This window comes from Haliotis rufescens, unplaced genomic scaffold (assembly GCF_023055435.1).
Source record: "Haliotis rufescens isolate VD_foot unplaced genomic scaffold, xgHalRufe1.0.p SCAF_6, whole genome shotgun sequence".
NCBI classification, from domain to species: domain Eukaryota; kingdom Metazoa; phylum Mollusca; class Gastropoda; order Lepetellida; family Haliotidae; genus Haliotis; species Haliotis rufescens.
Genome location: NW_025964334.1, coordinates 43009638 through 43031993, shown reverse-complemented (window position 1 = coordinate 43031993; position 22356 = coordinate 43009638). Strand labels below are relative to the sequence as shown.

The 22356-nt window shown below is 40.4% G+C and overlaps 1 protein-coding gene across 5 annotated transcripts in view; it reads right to left on the bottom strand.

Moving 5' to 3' along the window:
• Positions 1–3650: 3650 nt before the first annotated feature.
• Positions 3651–22356, bottom strand: part of LOC124114626 (CWF19-like protein 1) — a 329927-nt gene continuing 311221 nt past the window's right edge. For 4 of the 5 annotated variants that reach the window (XM_048385574.1, XM_048385573.1, XM_048385575.1 and 1 more), the window contains one exon: positions 3651–5092. In XM_048385574.1, coding sequence (XP_048241531.1) covers positions 4954–5092 — 139 coding nt within the window. In that variant the 3' untranslated portion in view covers positions 3651–4953. The remainder of the gene's footprint in view (positions 5093–22356) is intronic. The other variant, XR_007218701.1, reaches the window with a different exon arrangement.

Below are 22356 nucleotides of genomic sequence, written 5' to 3'. Positions count from 1 at the left end.
GTTTGTATTCAAGAAGTCCTGGACGAGCCTTGCAGTGTGTGGTCATGCTGCAGGAGTGTTCCCTGTTGCTGTTGGCGAAGCAATGGAAGCACCATCATCTATGTATCGCTTGCCGTTGAGGTTGCCACAGATGCTGACAAGTTTCGTCCGTTGGTTGCCACAAATTCCACCCCAAACCATCACCACCTCCACCAAAGGGATGAACTTCTTGAATGCAGCCTGGCACCAAACGTTCCCCCTGCGATTGCATACTCGAGGTCTACCATCATTGTGAAACAGCTGAAACCTGCTTTTGTCAGAGAAAAACACTCTCTGCCAATTACGGACATGCCAACGTCCTTCTGTCCTGGCCCATTGCAGACTTCGACGTCCATGTTCCCGGGATTATGCCATTCCACAGAAGTGATGGCGAGCTCTAATACCTGCGTCACGTAAACGTCATAGCACCGTGCGTCAACTGATACGGTATCCTAACGCCGTGACAAACCTGTTGCGCAGATGGCACGTGCCGATCGTCCGGTTGCGTTGCCACTCGTGGTCTGCCAGATCTTGGCCTGTCTTGTGTCCTGTCAGTCTATCTGAAGCGTTGAAACAGTCTGACTGTTGACCGAGTACAGTTAAGGTTTCTTGCAATCTGGGTGTGGTTGGCTCCCATCTGCTCAATACCTATGGCTCTCTCTTTGTTCGGCAGTTAACCGTGGCATATCTTTGATGGTTTTTTTTATTACATGTGATGTAGTTTGCCTTTCTATACAAATTCAGCACGTGCAATTTTACAAATACCTGGAAAAGCTGTTGGGCGACTTTTGGCCACTGCACGTGCATCTTTACGGCCAACGCATTGCGTTTTGGAGATTGATTTTGCAGTTCTTGGGCAACTGCTTTTAAGCCTGATACCATTTGCTCACTTTGATAGTTTTGGGGAAAAAATCAATTTAAAAGTGTATACTTTCTTTTGTCCTTGAGTTTATTTACGATATTACTACTTTCGAGTTTCTTTTTTTGCAGAGTATATTGAAATAATTGTGAAGGTTTATATAACTTGGTTTGTCATCACTACGACCATTCTCGCAAGATGAACATATTAATAAACCACATCACAAATGCCACGACTGACACCCAAACAACGCGAGTAGACCGTAGAGGTGATACAAATGGGAGCCACCCATGCCCATAATGCTAGAACGTTTGATGAACCTGATGCAACGTAACATACAGACCGGGCAGACATTAGACAGGCCAAGAACAGGTAGACCCAGGGTAACTACGCCCAATGAAGACCTTTACTTATGTATCGATTCCTGACAGTGACGTCATCAGAGACGAATGCCTTGCTACGTATGGTTAGTCGACAGACAGTGGCCAGGTGACTCATGGCTCAAGGAATTAAAGACCTTACAGAGGACAGTAATTGACAGCGTAACATTGTCGTCAGATTAAAATGGGCTCGCACTGGCAGAGGGTCTCTGATGTAAGCTGGTTTTGTCTGTTCAGAACTGATGGAAGACAGCGTGTTTACCACCGAAGGGAAGAACGAACTGCGGCATCTTGCATTCCGGAGGTCGTGCCGTATTGTGGGTGGGGGAGGAATATGTAGGCAGGAGAGACCACTGGTCATCGTTAACATGTATTTGGTGGCTCAGCGTTACATGAAATACATTATTCGTCCAACTGTCCTACCATTTGTACATCGGCTATCACATGGTGTCCTTTATCAGCATTATCAACGCCAGACCCCATACTACCCGAATCGTACATAACTTCCTTGCAGCCAACAACGTCAACGTGTTGACGTGGCATACACGCTCCCCAGAAATGTCCCTCATAGAACACCTCTGGGATGTCATGGGTAGTCGTGTTCGACAGCAACCACATCCCCCCCAATCATCCGACAAGAACTGATCCAGGCCATCCAAGAAGAATGGCGACGTATCCCACGTGACATCATCAGACAACTGACCTTTTCTGGGCACCGGAGAGTTTTTGCGTGACTATAAGCAAGGGGTGGTCATACACGCTGTTATACCCATAAAGATCCTGGGTAGAATAGGTTTTCAGCAACCGATGCTTGTCGTAAAAGGCGACTAACGTGATCGGGTGGTCTGGCTCGCTGACTTGGTTGATGCACATCATTGTATCCCAGTTGAGTGGATCGATGCTCATGATGTCAATCACTGTATTGTCTGGTTCAGACTCGATTATTTACAGACTGCTGTCATATAGCTTGAATATTGCGGAGTGCGGCGTTAAACAACAAACAAAACACTGTTAATGTGAACTTATGCGATTTTAGATGTATGTGCCCTTTGTCCATTACGTCGAAAGCTTGTTTTTGCTACCCCACCTCAATTCCGGCAACTGTCATGCCAATATCGGATGCTTTATGACTGTCGTTTTAAATGGTTGATTTCGTTGAGAATTTGATCTTTTTAATCCATTTGATGGTACTGCCTTTAATAGAGATTTTAAAAGTCTTAGATCCATACTTACCACAGCTGGACTTGATGACCAACAGTTTAACGGCCACTCATTCCGTATCGGTGTTTCCACCTCAGCAGCTGCTGCTGCTCATGTCCCTGACCACCCTCATAAAAACCCTGGGATGTTGGTCCAGACTGTTACTTGAGATACATTCTGACCTCTCAGAATACCATAGCTCATGCTCAGAATGCCATGTGTGGCACAGCGAGTGATCGGGCCAAAGATATTTGTGACAGTGACATGCATTCATGGTACACGCTGTAATACCTGGGAAATGGTTTTGTCACACAGTAATTAAGGAACTGTTTTTCTCATGTTTTCACATTGTCGATTTTCATCATCTAATTCATGTTAGTGGTATTCTTGGTTATTTCCAATCATTGTAGCAGTTAGACACCCACAATGTTCCTGGGGTTATTTCATTTCATTCATCATTTGTAAATACCTAGGTTGTAGTTGTTATGATGTATTGCTAATGACAGGCTGCCAAGTACTACTACTTCTGATAGCCAGGAGCTTAGTTGTATACGTACCTGCACCCATGCTGGGGTCATAGATGACAAATGCTCAGTCTCAGCTGGTTTGAAACCTGGTTGATGCACAAACACTGTACATGCTGCCGTAATGTTCTTGTTCTTTGCTGCCAATGATGTTAGGTTGATGCTCAATGAAATGTATACATTGTACTGTTTTGTAGTTAAAAGTATGAGCATGGGAAACCTCTAAAACCAAATTTATCTTGTATGCCCTGTGGCATGGTGCAGATTCTTCAATCTTAAAAACTTGTGTGTCAGTAATCCCGTGTTTGTTAAAGTTATTATATATGTACTAAATGAAATTGTGTATACATCCTTTGTTATAAAACTATGACTGACTTTCACTTTGTGTGAGTTTATTGAAGGATGGATGAACCTTCATCGAGTGAGAGCCAAACAATGTATTGTATTGAGTCCTGACCCCCCCCCCCCCCCCCCCCCCGCTCTATGAAGGTTCATCCTTCAATGAACTCACACAAAGTGAAAGTCAGTTTATAAATGAGTAATGCTACCATGTTCCTAATAACCTTCATGAACCTGATAGATATGCCACTATATTTCATGTGGCATGACATGCCTATACAATTGACATAACCATCTTTTGACAAACAACGAACAAAAATAACAAACTAATGAGATGCTGATTCTTTTATTGATGACAGATGTGTTGAGGCTTGATATATCAGCCCAGTTGGCGGTTGCACTGACTAGTCTGGATGAACTGTACTCATGGTTTTCTGATCACAACTTAACCATTTTGCAGTAGCAAAGCCACAGCCAAGGGTGGGTAAGGCATACACTATGGTAAGGGATTAGGGGGCAGGCAAGAGTTGGAGGATGACCATCTGCAATATACAAAGCTGTAGTGAAGGGTTGTGAGAGGGAATACTTTGTAATTTGGTGGTGGTTGAGGGGGGGGGGGGAGAAATTGGGCTGAGAGAATGATACTAGTTCAGTAGAGATAATATTATACAAGCATGTGTGACATACTGATTTTCGAAATGAGTGTCAGAAATCCTGCTACCCGAGCGAGAACGAGTGTAATACACAAATTCTGACACATGTTTTATGAAGCAGTAGGATACAATTTGTTTATTACCCATTATTTCTTCATCCTTTTGAGCTCCCCTTTAGTAAAAAATGCACTGATCACAACTGCCATCTTAGAAAACCACAATTGTCAAAATAAGCCAATAATCCTCAGCTATGACATCGTGTCTTGCGTGACATCATTCCGACCCAATGTCAAGACAAGATTCTAATAACAATGACGTTCAGATGACGTAGACAATACACTGGTGAATGTTAAGTGATATGTTCCCTAGTGCACACACGATTATGAATTAGGTTATTTCTAACCCGATGGATAATAAAATGCATTACATCATGTTGAGGGAAACCCAGTGATTTAACTCATGACACTAATACTATCTCTTTCCCTTAGTTTTATAGAATAGATGCGGTAATCAAAGTGTTATATTAAATCCAAACAAAGTGATTCTTGAATTATACTTTGTGTTTTCATCATATGAAAGTTTTCATATATAATGCAATAGTCAAATACATTTATATATCTATATGTCTAATGAAAGCCTTTAAAATTCTGGTAACCTTGACCTTTCACAAAAGTCAATCCAGGCCTGTTCCACTGGAGACCTTAAGATGAAGTGTTCCTATTTCCGGGTTTAGTCCTATCTTAAACTTCATATGAAAAGCTTAAGCTATTGAGGTCATAAACTGTTTGCATACTTATTTCATAAGTCTAACCACTCTTATGAGCAAATGGATGATAACATTAGTTAATTACTTGATCAAGTGCCTTGACTCAATTCTTTAAGTTTTCTCATGAAACTTACATTTATATGATATTGATTATTTTTAGTAATTTGAATGGTTGACAGAATACACTATCGGATCCATTAGCTAATTTCCACATCTACAGACTAAAGTCATATTGTTGAAAAGCTTCTTTAAAAGTGGTGGCCATGAGAGTGGCCTCCGCCTCTGTAGTTGCACAGTTTCTCCAGTCCACTCTGTGTGGCAGGTCCAACACTGCGGGCTGGGCTAGAGCTTCCCTGCAACGAAACATCACTTTCTTTCACAAGTCAACGAATTCTTTTCAATCACAGCTAACATAAAACCCATTGATTTGTACACACAGCCAAATGTATGTAATACTTTAATACATTACTTTGTCAATTAGCATATAAGTTCAGATTATATATATATATATATATATATATATATATATATATATATATATATATATATATATATACATACACACACACACACACACACACACACACACGTTTCAAACAGTAGTCATCTGGAAGGCCATTCTTGACTAACAGTTCCTGAAGAAACTGTAGTTCCTACATACAGCTTGAACCTAACACATTGTGTGTCCAATTCATATAGGTGACATACATTTGTTTACATTTAACAAAGGGCATGTCACAACTGTACCATGATAAAATTAAACATGATCTGTTTGATATTATAAAAATAATGAGTGAAAATAGTATGGGGTTGAGTAGGTTGTGACTTTCTAACCCACATGTGTTCTCAGAGAACTAATGTTTGAATCTGGCGGGTAGCTGACCATGTAATTTAAAACAGCCTTATCCCTGACATCAAGCAATAGTTATCATTGTATATAATTCTAAGAATACTATTACATCATAGCCATACATTCCCATTTTGGCAATAATCACACTATAAAATCTTTAGATCTTTTAACAGACGTCCTCTTTGCTGCCAATTATCCCAACAGTTTTGAGTTAGACCCAATCCTTTGTCACAATGCATCTGCGCATGCGCAACGCGGGAAAACATCACTTCTTTCCAATAACCTTCATCGACAAGATGTAAGATATATTGGGGAGGTGGGAGGGACTATTTCCTGATGTAATAGAGGTAGTGTTCTTAGAATTATAAACAATGAATACTATTGTTTGATAATTCTTATGAATATCCTACCTCTATTACATCAGAGCCAGTATTTACCAGAGGGACAGACGGGATCTGTCATCTAGTTCTCCCGGATAATCGGCAGCAGTGAAGTAAAGGAATACACAGAAGAAACAGGGTATGAACCAATGCCTAACTTTCTGATTTAACCCTCGGCAAAACTGAAGACTTGGCACTTGTGGCATCCTTCCCGTTCTATGACATCATGATTGTTACCTGTTTTGGGCAATATATGACCTTACTTATGATGCTATTCTCCGATTCTGAGGTCTTTCATCATGTCACTTCCGATTTTGAGAACATCTCAGGCAACACTTTTGGTTCATTTTGTTTGTGACATCACTTGGGTCATTTATGACATCACATCTGGTTCTGAGGTCATCTATGATGTCACTTCCAGTTAATCCTTCATTGTGACGTAGACACATACTTGTTGCTCTATAGCCAACAGCATATATACTTATCTCACCTCAGGTATGGTAATGACTTACATTTCCACTGATGACATGTTTCCCGTTATATACTGAACCGCAAAAGAAATGTCACCCCATGTAACATTGCATGAAAAGTCATTTAAATATCTGGGTAATTTTTGTCAAAGTTTCTAAAATTTAACATTACCTTGTCCGGAAAAATTAAATTTGATGATGAAAAAACAAAGCAGATGACAATAAAACCGATTGCCCAAAAGCATCACGGCAACCGCCATGGTAACCTGATGCATGTTAGTTTCGTGCAAATTGAAATGCACATGCGTTCCCCAATTTCTGGCCCTATAAAAATCCACCCAGATCGGGTAACATTCATTCGTTATTGAATTGCTACCACATGCCAAGATTGGCAAGAAATTAGAGACACCAAGCCCTTGGACGATTGCAAGCTGGACGAAACTGCCCAGCAAGTAGCCAATGCATTTCAAGTCCACGTAAGGACCATATACAGGCTCCAGCAACGGTACAAGACCACCAACACTACAGATGACCGACCACGAGGTGGAAGACCAAGGGTCACCACCCGACGTCAGGATCGTCAGATAGTGCGACAGCATCTTCAAGATCGCTTTGTTACTGCTGCGGAAACTGCTTGCCAGACCATGGGGACACACCAGCGACACATTATTGTGGACACCGTGTGTCGACGATTGTCGAGCAGACACCTCCACTGTCACATGCAACACCAAGGACCCATTCTGACACCATGTCATCGCCGGTACCGTCTTCAGTGGGAAACACAGCACCAGCTTTGGCGCCACCAACAGTAGAGACGAGTCCTCTTCTCAGACGAGAGCCGTTACTGTATCTCAACAGCAGATGGCATAGAGAAAGTCTGGCCACACTGTGGGGAATGTTATTCGGATGCTTGTGTTGTTGAGAGAGACTCGTGGGGTGGTCCGAGCATCATGGTGTGGGGTGGAATTGGTCTTGCACAGAGCAGAATGGCATCAGAACCATGCAGTTGCCTGCCCTCAGTCTGATTTAAATCCCATTGAGCACCTGTGGGACGAGATTCAAAGATGGTTGAATGACATCCACCAAGGCCGACAACTGCAGCTGAACTGCGTCAGGCGTTCCTCAGAGTGTGGGCTCAAGTGCTTATGTCCTTTATCAACCGCCTCATCCATTCAATGTATCGACGTTGCACTGCAGTCATCAATGCACATGGCGGACACATGAGATGCTGACCTGATACCATTTTCTCAGAGACTAGTGTCTTGTTTCACTTTAAGTGAGTTAGTGAGTTGGGTTAAATGCCGTTTTTAACAGTATTCCAGTTATATCGCAGCGTGTCAGCTTAATGTGGGAGGAAAGCCCGAAGTGATGCAGGTCTCAGACGTTAACCACTTTGGTGAAACCCACGAGCACGGGTATGGTGCTGACAAACCTAGAAACATAATCGGGACGAACCAGGATTCGAACCCACAATCATAGGTTTTTGGTGTGCCCAAGGGATGCAACTCTGCACAGCGAATCGCTGCGCCTTGGACGACTGGGCCACCCGTGCTCCCGCTGTGTTACTATTTTACTGATTCCATTTGAAACTTTGGGGAGGTACTAGGTAGTCTCTGTTGAGTACCTTTAGGTCTATTGTCATGCGCATCTTTGGAGAGTTCTTTTTGGGGACCAGAAATACTGGAGAGTAAAAACCTCTTGTAGTGACTGACTTCTGTATGACGCTGATGGCCCCTTTGTCTAGTTGTTCTCGTGTAGCCAAAGTTTGGAGTTTGTACCCTCTTCGATCAGCCAATGGTCGTCCATAATTGAATTCCAATTTTCGGCGAATAGTGACAGACAACTGCCGACTGGTCCCGCGGTAGGCGTTAAGATGAATTTTGATTATCGGTATTCAAGGTCCAGTAGAATAGCAAGGTCTACAGGATTTGGCTGAGAGATTCTTGGATGTATAGAGTCACGAACGGTGGCTACCTCTACCTCTGGTATAGGATCGACCTCTGCTTCTTTGGGACTCGTCTCCCTCGGCTTCGTCTGGAATGGGATGAACTTTTCCAAGTAGAGGCACGAAAATACTCACGTCCCGATATAACATGCCTGCGTTTAGGTCGATCCTTGTGACTCTTGGTATCGGCTGACTGATTTTCATTGAACTTGGATGCCAAGGAGATAGTGGAGTTCTCTGATTAGTGGTGCGTGAAATCTCATCAATCACAGAGGTTAGTCTGCCAGGAAGAAGTGGGGGGCCAATATCAACTGATATTATGTCTAACCGGTTGAATAAGATGATTACGTTGAGCAAGCAGGAATTGTGTGGACATCCATACCTGTGCAGCTTGGAGATCTTCTTGCTTCTTCATTATGCTGTCCAGCGCACTATGAATGAATCCACCTTGTTCCAAGTTCATTTCAACTTTAGAGTCACAAGGTTGGCCTGTAAATTCTTCACTGTTAACAGGGGGAAGAACATGTCTGATGCCTGCTGCAAAGCAGTTCATAAACGTGCTAATGTTTATCATCTGCTTATTAACATTGTCAAATTCTTTGAATATGTTCATCTCAACATTTAACCTCATATTAGGGTGTCTGACCAGATCAAAATATTCCTCGTCAATGGTAGGAGATGTGGGGAACGGAACATTCTGCTGGTAACATAGTCAAAACTCACCAAAAGCTAGCATGAAATCCTTCCACAAAGTAGCTTTCAATCTAAAATTAACCGATCTTCCCTTCTTCCTCTTTAACCTCCATCTAAAAGAACTCACCGAATAAAAAAACAACTAAAAACTAAATCACCAATCACCCGAACCCAATAATGGAAGGACTAAATATTTTTCAGTGGAACGCCAACGGACTCAAAACTAACTAAAATCTAAATTGAAACTAAATAAAGGCCCTCACATTGCTTGTATACAGGAAACCAAATTCTCAAAAAAATCCAAATTCACACTACCTAACTACAACTCAGTTAGAACTGACAGAGCTAAACCGAAAACAAGAAGAGCCGCAGTAGGACTAATCATATTTATCAGGGAAGATATAAATTACGAAGAAATAAAAATAGACACGCCAAACCTAGAAGCCAACGGCATTAAAATCACATTAAATAACCGAAACATAAACATCAAAAATATTTACAACTGGGCGGAACAAAAAGTCAATCCTGAGGATCTAAACAAACTACTCCAAATAAGTGATAAATCTACTATATTCCTAGGAGACTTTAACGCTCACCATCCTACATGGAGCATAGATGATAAAATAGATAATCATGGCAAATTAATCTCCGAATGGATAGAAACAAACGACCTAGTACTCCTTAATAGCCTCAACCCACGAGGTACGATAAGATAAACCAAAAAATGTCGGCTATCGACCTAACCATATGCACCGAAGATCTAGCCCAAAGTACTCAATGGGAAGTGCACGACGTCCCGCTAGGTAGTGACCACTTCCCCATAAACATAACCATAGGAAATACAAACGTACCAATCCAAACAGAAAACCAAGAACCAAAATTCCATTACAATAAAGCTAACTGGGACCAATTCCAAGATATCTGCAACAAAGCTAACTTAAAAGAAATAGAAAATAATGATCAAGAAACCTATTGTAAAAACCTAACAGACTATATAATAAACGCAGCCAAAACCTCCATCCCCTTCAAAACATCTAAGACAGGCAAACCGACGGTACCATGGTGGAATGAGGAAATAGAACAGACTAGACGAAAACGTAAATCAGCCTTCAATAAAGCAAAACGCGACTACAAATATTTAAACATAGCCCACGAACTAAACCACCAGGTTCAAAAACTAGTTCAAATAGCCAAAAGTAGAGACTTGAAAAAATTCTGCGAAGGTATAAATAACCGTACAGATGCCAGAATGGTCTGGCGCAAAATCCACGCCATCAGAGGCTTAAAACGACATAAAAAAAACCCTAACATTGACAACTCAACCAACCCCGCCCAAAAAGCAAATAATCTCGCCAACCACTTTTCGGCCGTTAGCAGTAACACCAACTTCAGTCAAAAATTCCAAGATAAACCTAAAACAGAAAACAAACCCACAAAAGAACCAAACAATAACAATCTAGAAATAAATCAACCCTACACAATGGAGGAGCTCCTCTACGTAATCCAAAACAGGAAAAAGGGCACAGCCCCAGGATTAGACCTAACTTCTTACCAAATAATTAAAAAACTCCCCCTAAAACTACTCCAGGCACTACTCAAACTATACAATCTCATCTACCTAAACGGACAGGTTCCTACTCCCTGGAAACAGGCCCTAGTCATACCAATCCCTAAACCTAATAAACCAGCTAATCAAGCTAACTCATATAGACCAATATCCCTAACTTCAAACTTATTTAAAGTAATGGAATCAATGGCTAAAAATAGATTACAACATTACTTAACCCAAAATAACATCATAAACCCAGATCAAAGCGGTTTCACTCCTGGCCGCTCAACCCTAGATAACCTCGCCCGACTAGAACAAGATATTAAGACAGGACAACTAAATAAACAATATACCACAGGCATCTTCTTAGACTTCTCTAAAGCTTTCGACATGGTATGGCACGATGGGCTAATACAAAAACTTAAAAAAATAGGACTCAAAGGTCAGATAATAAACTACACCCAGGACTTCCTAAACAATCGTAAAATAACCGTGGGTATAGACCAAACTCTATTGGACCAATGTCCCCTAGAAAATGGTACTCCACAGGGCAGTATCCTCAGCCCCACCCTCTTCAATATAATGATAAACGATCTATTCGAGGGCCTATCCCCTAAAGTAAACACATCAAAATTCGCGGATGATGGAGCCCTATGGATCCGCACTAAAAGCATGAACATGGTCCAAAATTTACTCCAAAATCTCTTAATAAAATACAACAATGGGCTGACAAATGGGGCTTCTCCCTTAACTCAGAAAAAACAACAGGAATAGTATTCAAACATAAAAACATGAAACCCGCCTCCCCAATCCTCCAGCTAAACAATCAAACAATCAAACTTCAAAAACAAACCAAATTCTTAGGACTTATTTTCGATCAACATCTCAGCTGGGATGCTCACATCCAAAACCTAACAACTAAATGCAGTAAAGACCTAAACACCCTAAGATGCCTAACTGGCTCTAACTGGGGAGCCTCTGAAGATACCCTCCTCTCCCTCTACATATCACTAATTAGATCAAAACGAGACTACGGCTGCGCCATATACAACACCCTAAACAACTCTCTATCTAAAAAACTTGACTCAATACAATATCAGGCTCTCAAACTAATTACACGCACCCAACATGGCACCTCCTACACCTCACTTCAGGCCTTAACAGGAGAAATGCCACTAAGTCTACGCAGGGAACAGCTAAGCTTAAATTTCTGGGCCGCATCCCAATCAAACCCTCTCATTCAAAACTTAATAAACCAAACCATCAGCCCCAAAAACCAAGCTCTAGCTCGTAAACACCCCTTACTTACCCCAATATCCCAAAGAATAACAAACTACCTAAATGAACACCAAATTAAAAATCTTAAACAAAACTGCAAACAATCAAATATCTTCACCCCTAAACTTAAAATAACCAAAATAGACACAACACTAGCTAGCCAAATAAATAAACAAACCGACCCAAACATAGCTAAAACTACCACACTAGCATACATACACGAAAATTGGCCAAATTGGTGTCACATTTACACGGACGGATCCTCAGATCCAACCTCCAAACACACAGGTTTCGGAGTCCATACCACACAACCAACTAAAACCACACAATCCTTCCGACTCCCAAACCACCAATCAATATTCACGGCAGAACTAATGGGCATGGCCTCGGCCCTCCATAATCAAGAATCCAAAAACCACAAAAAAATCCTAATACTTACCGACTCCCTAAGTGGACTGCAAGCCCTCCAAAACAAAAATACCAAAAACCGACCTAAATTAATAAATCAAATACTTAAAAGCTCCAACGACCTAACTGAGGCAGGCAAACAAATAACCTTCTTGTGGATACCCGCCCACGTAGGAATATACGGTAATGAAAACGCCGATAAAGCAGCTAAACTAGCCCTCAAAATACCAGAAATAAGCTTAAACTTACCCATCTCAAAATCAGAAATTAAAAGTGTAAACAAGCAAAAAATTACAAAAAATGGCATAACCTATATCTAAACTCAAATAACCAAATCAAAAAAGTGCTCAGCAAACCACTAACCAAACCAAAAATTCTCCATCCATCAAAAAAAATCGACAGAGTAATCACTAAACTCCAAACAGGACACACCAACCTAAATAACCACCTAAATTAAAAAAAACACACTACAGGTAACTGCCCACACTACAAACAACCAGAAACCCCAGAACACGCACTCATCCACTGCACACACTACCTAACACATCGAACCACATTACAAACCACCCTCAATCTAAACAAGGCTCTAACTCTAGAAGCAATACTAAACCCACAAAATAAACTAGAAAACTTCAAGGCCTTAGGCGTATTCTTAATAAAAACGGAACTAATAAAACGCATTTAAAAACACAATAACCTACCAAATCAAAATCACATAAACAAACAAACATCCACCATACCCAGCTCCCTTAGTTATCCTCCCAAACCCCATCGGCATCTATTCCAAATCTCAAAATTCCCAAATTCTATGTAAGCAACCCCTAAACCCCCCTCTTGGGTTGCACAGACCACATTCGCCCCTTTCGGAAACACATTAAATGGCCTGGCCGGCCCGTGTGCGAAATACGCATCAGTCGGAAAGCGCACGTTAAATCTCCAAAGTAAGGAGGTAAGTAAGTAACAACTGCAGACAGAAACTGCTCAGTCCTAACTATTGATAATGTCCGGTCAAAATTTAAGAATGTCCGGACAATATTTTTTAAAATGTCTGGACAGAAAAATTTAAATGTCCGGTAAGCAATATTTGAAACCGGACATTTGAGATTCCCAATCGGACATGTCCGGCGCATATGACCGTTTCCGGACCCCTGTTTTAGTGCCATTTTTCCAGAATATAAACTTTTTTGTTTACCAGCCACAAAAAGGTCAAAGTTCGGGAGGTATTCGGGAGTAATACTTTTGATAAAATATTCACTGGTAAGACGTGTTATTGATTTTCGATACAGATAACATGCTATTACTATTCTGTTGGATAGAAGTATGTTTCGTTTCGTGTGTTTACATATATCCACCCAGAGATATCAACCTGGTAATAATAACAAAGATAGACAAAATGGGGTAGAGATTTTGTCGTATTTTTTATTGAGTACACTGGAAGAGGACCCAGCTGTTTCTATCATTGTACTTGGATTTGTTTGTTTACCTGTTGTTTAACGCCGCACTCAGCAATATTCCACCTATATGACAGTGGTCTGTAAAATAATCAAGTCTGGACCAGACAATCCAGTGACTGGGATCCATGCAATTGGGATCGATGACATGTAGCCACCAAGTCAGCGAGCCTGACCACCCGATCCCGTTGGTTGCCTTTTACGACAAGCATAGTCGCCTTTTACGGGAAGCATGCATTGCTGAAGACCTATTCTACCCCGGAATCTTCACAAGTCTTTTACATTAAGAGTAATTTTTACATTAAGGGTTGTAACAAGAGTTAACACATAACCCTTAATGTAAATTTTTCACATTAAGAGTAATTTTTACATTAAGGGTGTAACACTGCATGTTCGAGTAACTCTTGCAAATCAGCAATCCAGTAAACTGTTCTATTTTTGTGTAGGGCTCCCTTTTTCATAAAGAGCATGTTTTAAAATGCTAGAGGCTCATAGGGCCCTTGATTATCAAATCATTGAATGAACACACTGCTGGTCTGCCTTTCAGGACAACATGCTCAGCTGATGTGCAGAAATCTTGACGCATCAATAAAAAGATACCTACATGATCATTTGAACATTTCTCCTTGTGACATGGAATGTCAAAACAAAGCAAGCCCAATCTCATTAAAATCAGATATTAGTTTTCGCTACCGCTAAACAAAGATCTGAGTACACCCCATTACGGGTCACGTCAGAACGACCTTTCGCGAATTTTGACTGACCAATGAAATTACTGACAAGAAATCAACATTAGCCAATCAGAAGACAGCTTTCTCGAGCTTTACGACACTAGTTTCAAATTGGCGACTATGCTTCGAAACATATTTTGATGTATTCTCGATTAAAAAAATGAAAACTGATAAGAAGAACATTCCGGAATGGCTTATAGATGACCTAAATTGTAATGGATATAATCATAAAACCCGAAACTGTCATTCGGAATATCCCGTGTTAAATATTTCGTGGTAGAAAAGACATTCTGACTGTCACTTTCATAATCTAGTAAGCGACGCTCTGATTGGTTGGATGAAAGGTCATTCTGACGTGACCCGTAATGGGATGTCCTCAGATCTTTGTTTAGTGATAGCGAGAACTAAGATCTGATTTTAATGAGATTGAAGCAAGCCAGGTATGAGCACTGCAGGCACATAGTGTCATAGTCCACTGTGGGGATATTGTGATATTATAATTTGTTTTAATTGTGGTCGGCCCGGGAATTTTGTTGGGTTACTTAAAAAATTTAGGAATATAGGGGTTGGGTAAGACTAAGGGGATTTGGGTGGCTGTCGTAGTAGTACCTATCTTTGTCGTCATTTTTGTACGTGGAAGTGGCTGGGAAGATGGCATGCTCTTTGCATGCTTAACTTGTTGCAAACCATGATTGAGAGCCTAGATGTCAGGAGCGTGTTCATTGGTTGTGTCCCTTTTCCTGGTCACATATAAGCCTACCCTTCATTGGGAATCGTCAACATCAACACCCGCAGGCAAAACAAGCCGCAAGACCAGCAGCATACCCAGACCTAACACCCATACCTCCAAAGGCACCAGGGCAACAACTGCAGGACACAAACAGGCACAACAACCAAATATCGAAGCTGCCAGGACAACCACCAACACCAACAAACAAACACAACAGCAATCAACTACAAAACAACCAACAGTCATAATAGACACCTCAACCTAAAACAATATCACAGATGAATCTTATGCCACAGACCAAGACTTTTTAGAGACATCTAGTGCCCCCTGTAAAAACCAAGGGTACCCTCAAACATAAAACGCCAAACCTCACAGGAGCCAAAACCTTAAATGACCTAACAATGTTATTAGGTTACATGCACAAATACACAAATCACACCCACTGCCAGCATAAAATTGTTTCATACGGTGGCCTGATCATATATGTCAGGGAGGACAGTAACCATAAAGAAATTACAATTAAAAAAAAACAAATCTAAAAGGAAATAGTATACAAAAAACAAATCATAACAAAACAATAACATTATCAATAGATACCACAGGATCGTAAAACAAATTAAATCTGAAAACTTAGAATCCCTCAGTCAAATTGGCCAAAAATCTACTATCTTCCTGGGGGACTTCAATGCCCACCACACCTCCTGGGGTATCACAGATAAAACAGACGCAAACTCATCGCTGACTGGATCGAAAAAAAACCCACTAATACTATTAAATAACAACCAACCAACTAAACACCAAAGTATGTCGGCTATAGACTGAACAATATTTCCCCCTGATCTGCCCCAAAGCACTCTGTGGGAAGTGCATGAGGAGCCACTCAGCAGGGACCACTTTTCAATACTCATTACGATAGGAATCATAAACATCCAAACCTCAAACCCCAAGAACCAAAATTCCACATCAACAAGGCCGACTGGGACAATTTTAAAACTTTATGCGACCAGGTTAACCCAGCAGACCTCGAAAATAAAGAACCAAAACATTACAGCCAAAACTTAACAGATTGCATAATAAACATAGCAAAAAAGAAAATCCCCCTCACAACACCAGAAATAAGGCAAACCACGGTACTTTGGTGGACCGAGGAAATTAAAAAGACCAGAAAAAACACAAAAGCGCGTTTGATAAAGCTAAAGAAGACTACACACATCTGAAGATAGCACACCAACGAAATCATCAAGTACAAAACCTTGTTAAAACTGCAAAAGCCAAAAACTGGAAACAATTCTGCAAAGAAATAAATCATCACACAGATCCAAGAACAGCAGGGCGCAAAATTCACTAAATAAATTCTCCAAATTACCCCAAGACCATAACCTAGAAATAAACCACTCATACGCAATGGAGGAACTACTCCATGTACTTATCATGGAACTGTTCTAGGTGAACAATACCTTCCAAATGACGTGCTGGTTTTCTTGGGGAATTAGTCAGCAAAGAGCCAGAGGCACAGGAGACTTATCACAATTTTATTTACAAGAACAATTAACAATTTACAATATCTTAGAAAGTAACTGAGGGTGCCACAGAGAGTCGGTACACACTCTGGGCTGTGGGAGAGAGGTCTGCTTGGTAAGAGAGTCAAACCCCTTCTCTCCCTAAAACCTGCCTACAGTATGTATTTAACTAAAATTTAAACAATAAAATGGAATGTGATTGGTTGATACACGATTGGTTGTGTCCTAAGCTAAATGGATGGTTAGACAGAGGGGAATACTAAATCCTGTTTATCCTGTTGGACTGGCACTAATCTTGTTGACATATTTACTGGATGCTTTGAAAGAGATTAGGGTGTCACCATAGATGAGCTTGTGTGGGGGCTAATCCTTAATGCCCTATAGATGAGCTGGTATGGGGGCTAATCCTTAATGCACTATAGACGAGCTTGTATGGGGGCTAATCCTTAATGAGTCTTAATTGAAGTAATGTTATTCTAATATACCCCGGTAGGTGATGACAGATATACTTAAATAAATATCCTTTGTCTGGGAGATAGGATCTTGATACCTTAGGCTAGCATTTATCTAAAAGCTTCAAATCAATTAAACTATGTAGACGTAACTCTTGTCTTATTGAATAGTATGTCTAGAAGACGCGCTCCCATTACCTTAGGCTAGCAACCATCTAAAAAAGCTTTAACTGAAACTACTGATATTTTATATATGCATTTTACCTAATGATAATTATTACTTGCTAAACTATAATTATATGAAATGATGTATAAATATTACACCATGATAACTCATAAAAGCACTTGATGTAGATCTAATTATTATAAGATAACTTAGTATAAATGTTATCCCATGATATACTAAATAATCATAAAAAAGGAACAGCCCCCTGACTAGACCTAACCTCATACACAATAATTAAACAGCTGCCCCCAAATCTTCTGGAATCATGACTAAAACTATACAACCTCGTCTCCCAAAACGGTCAAGTCCCAACTTCATGGAAAGAGGCATTGGTCATCCCAATACCAAAGCCAAATAAACCGGCAGACGAAGCTAGTTCTTATAGACCAAGCTCCCTAACCTCAAACTTATGTAAAATCATGGAGGCAATGGTCCAAAACAGGCTCCAACACTATCTAGACCAAAATAACATAATAAACCAAGATCAAAGTGGTTTCACCCCAAACTGATCTACCTTAGATAACCTCGCCCGCTTAGAGCGAGATATCAAAACGGGTAATCTTAACAAACTGTGGGAATCGACCAAATGCTATTGGACCAGTGTCCATTACTTAAATACACACAACCTAAATGATTTAAAACTAAACACAGCACCAAACAACTTTTTCATACCCAAACTCCAAACCCCCGGAATCAACCTATCTCTCTCCACCAAACTAAATAAAGAAACAGACTCAAACTCCACTAAATCCACCATACTAGCATGCATACACGAAAAGATGGCCAAATTGGTGTCACACTGACCCAGACTCAAAATGCTCGGGATTGGGCATCCTCATCAACAAACCTACAAAAGAAACAAAATCCTATAGGCTCCCCAACAACCAATCAATCTTTACAGCCGAACTAATGGTGATAGTAACATCCCTACACAGTGCCCAAATAAAAAATACCTAATCCTAACAGACTCATTAAGTGGGCTCAAGGCTATAAAAGACAAAAATACATCCAAAACTAATACCTCAGATACTTAAAAGCTACAACAACCGCCGTAAACTAGGCAAAGACATAGAAATAGTTTGGATCCCTGCCCATGTTGGTGTGCTTGGTAAGTCATACGCTGACAAAATAGGTAAATCAGCATTAAAATTAGAAGAAGTAAGCATCAACCTTCCAATATCTAAAAACGAAATTAAAAATATTACTAAGGAAACAAGAGTCATCAGAAAGATGACATATCCCCCCGGCAGCTGTCTGTAAAGTAACCACTAGTAAATGTGCAATTCTGTATGTAATGAGTCAACAGCTGAACGTTCTTTAAGAAGCATACATTGTTTACCCACTGAATGGTTTTCGAATTCTGCCCCGGAAAAGGAAATGATTACGGACGGACAGACAGACTGGCTGAACGCTATATCCCCCCGCATTATATGCCAGGGGGATAAAAATGGACAGGGCAATAACCAAATTGCAAACAGGCCACACAAAACTAAATTCACATCTGCACCAAATTAAAAAAGATCAAACTGGTAAATGCCCACATTGCAACCAAATAGAAACTCCTGAACACGTAATACTACATTGCACACATTACCAACAACACAGAACAACACTCAAATCCACACTAAACTACAACAACCAAATGACACTAGCAACTCTACTAAACCCCTTAAATAACTTACAAACCTAAAAAGCACTCTGCATTTATCTAATCAAAACAGGCCTACTCGGCCGCATTTAAAAAAACAAACAAACAACAACAACAAAAACCACAACAAACATACTACCAATAAAACCTCAATCGTAAATCTATAAAAACACACAATCTCACAAACTCCTTTAGTTACCCCACCTTATTTGCATGGCATATTTCAAAATTCCAAATTTCCGCCCAAATTAATTAAGTGACCATAAAGCCCCTCCAGGTTGCCTTACCTTTCAGACATACTCTTCTCGACCACGTCACTAAATGGCCTGGCCAGCCCGTGCGCGAAATACGCATATGTTTGAAAACGCATGTTAAAACCCAAACAAAGTAAGGGAATTAACCTAACCTCCAAACACTAAAAGCCCAAATAATGGAAGGCCTAAACATATTTCAGTGGAATGCCAATGGACTAAATTCCCACGGCCACGAACTAAAAGCAAAATTTAAACAAGATAAGGGTCCGCACATTGCCTGTATCCAAGAAACCAAATTCTCAAAAAAATCTAAATTTACTCTACCAAACTACAACTCAGTTAGAACAGACCGAGCCAAACCTAAAACCGCTAGAGCCGCAGGAGGATTAATAATACTAATCAGAGAAGACATTAACTATGAAGAAATCAAAATAAACACACCAAACCTAGAAGCAAACGGCATCCAAATAACTCTCAAAAACCAAAAAATAAACATCATTAACGTATACCACTGGGCAGAACAAAAAATTCAAGCTGAGGACCTAAACAAATTACTGCAAATAAGCAATAAATCAACTATATTCCTAGGAGACTTTAACGCTCACCACCCCACCTGGAGCATAGATGAAAAAATAGATAATCATGGCAAACTAATCTCTGAATGGATAGAAACAAATAACCTTGTACTCCTAAACAATAACCAACCAACTAGATACGATAAGAAAAACCTTAAAACGTCGGCTATCGACCTAACCATATGCACCCCAGATCTGGCCCAAAGTACTCAATGGGAAGTTCACGACGCCCCACTAGGTAGTGACCACTTCCCTATAAACATTACCATAGGCAATACAAACGTTCCTACCCAAACAGAAAACCTAGAACCAAAATTCAACTATAACCAAGCTAACTGGGACAAATTTCAGGATATCTGCAACCAAGCCAACCTAACCAAACTAGAAAATAAGGACCCAGAAATCTACTGCAAAAACCTAACAGACTACATAATTAACGCAGCCAAAGCATCAATACCTTATAAAACAAATAACGTAGGCAAACCCTCGGTACCATGGTGGAACGAGGAAATAGAACAAACTAGACGCAAACGTAAAACAGCCTTCAATAGAGCCAAACGCGACCATAACCATATAACGGTAGCTCACGAACTAAACCACAAGGTCCAAAAACTAGTCAAAATAGCTAAAACCAAAGATTGGAAATTATTTTGTGAAGGAGTAAATAATCGCACAGATGCCAGAACAGTCTGGCGAAAAATCCACGCCATTAGAGGCTTAAAACGTCACAAAAAAACACCCAACATAAACAATTCAACCAACCCTACCGAAAAGGCAAATAACCTAGCAAACCACTTCTCGGCCATAAGCAGCAACAATAACTTCAGCGAAAAATTCCAACAAAAACTTAAAGCAGAAGCCAAACCTACTAAAGAACCAAATAATGATAACCTCGAAATAAACCAACCTTACTCAATGGAAGAACTCCAGTACGTACTCCAAAATAGGAAAAAGGGAACTGCCCCAGGACTAGACCTAACATCCTACCAAATAATAAAAAAACTCCCCCCCAACCTACTCCAGGCACTACTTAAGCTATATAACCTAATCTATCAAAACGGACAGGTACCAACTCCCTGGAAACAGGCACTAGTCATCCCTATCCCTAAACCCGATAAACCAACTAACCAGGCAAATTCTTATAGACCAATATCCCTAACCTCAAACCTATGTAAAGTAATGGAATCTATGGCCAAAAATAGACTACAACAGTACTTAACTCAAAATAACATCATAAACACAGATCAAAGCGGTTTCACTCCTGGCCGCTCAACCTTAGATAATCTCGCCCGACTAGAACAGGACATAAAGACAGGACAACTCAACAAACAATACACAACAGGCATCTTTCTGGATTTCTCCAAAGCATTCGACATGGTTTGGCACAACGGGCTAATACAAAAACTTAAAAAAATAGGACTAAAAGGACAAATAATAAACTACATTCAGGACTTTCTAAACAAACGTAAAATAACAGTGGGGATAGACCATACTCTATCGGACCAGTGTCCCCTAGAAAATGGCACTCCCCAGGGCAGTATCCTCAGCCCCACACTCTTTAATATAATGATAAACGATCTCTTCGAGGGCCTATCCCCTAAAGTAAACACATCCAAATTCGTGGATGATGGAGCCATCTGGATCCGCACAAAAAGTATTAATATGGCCCAAAATTTACTCCAAAAATCTCTTAATAAAATACAACAATGGGCTGACAAATGGGGCTTCTCCCTTAACTCAGAAAAAACAACAGGAATAGTATTCAAACATAAAAACATGAAACCCGCCTCCCCAATCCTCCAGCTAAACAACCAAACAATCAAATTTCAAAAACAAACCAAATTCTTAGGACTTATTTTCGATCAACATCTCACCTGGGATGCTCACATCCAAAACCTAACAACTAAATGCAGTAAAGACCTAAACACCCTAAGATGCCTCACTGGCTCAAACTGGGGAGCCTCCAAAGATACCCTCCTCTCACTCTACATATCACTAATTAGATCAAAACTAGACTACGGCTGCGCCATATACAACACCCTAAACAACTCTCTATCTAAAAAACTTGACTCAATACAATATCAGGCTCTCAAACTAATTACACGCACCCAACATGGCACCTCCTACACTTCACTTCAGGCCTTAACAGGAGAAATGCCACTAAGTCTACGCAGGGAACAGCTAAGCTTAAATTTCTGGGCCGCATCCCAATCAAACCCTCTGATCCAAAACCTAATAAACCAGAATATCAGCCCCAAAAACCAAGCTCTAGCTCGTAAACACCCCTTACTTACCCCAATATCCCAAAGAATAACAAACTACCTAAATGAACACAAAATTAAAAATCTTAAACAAAACTGCAAACAATCAAATATCTTCACCCCTAAACTTAAAATACCCAAAATAGACACAACACTAGCTAGCCAAATAAATAAACAAACCGACCCAAACATAGCT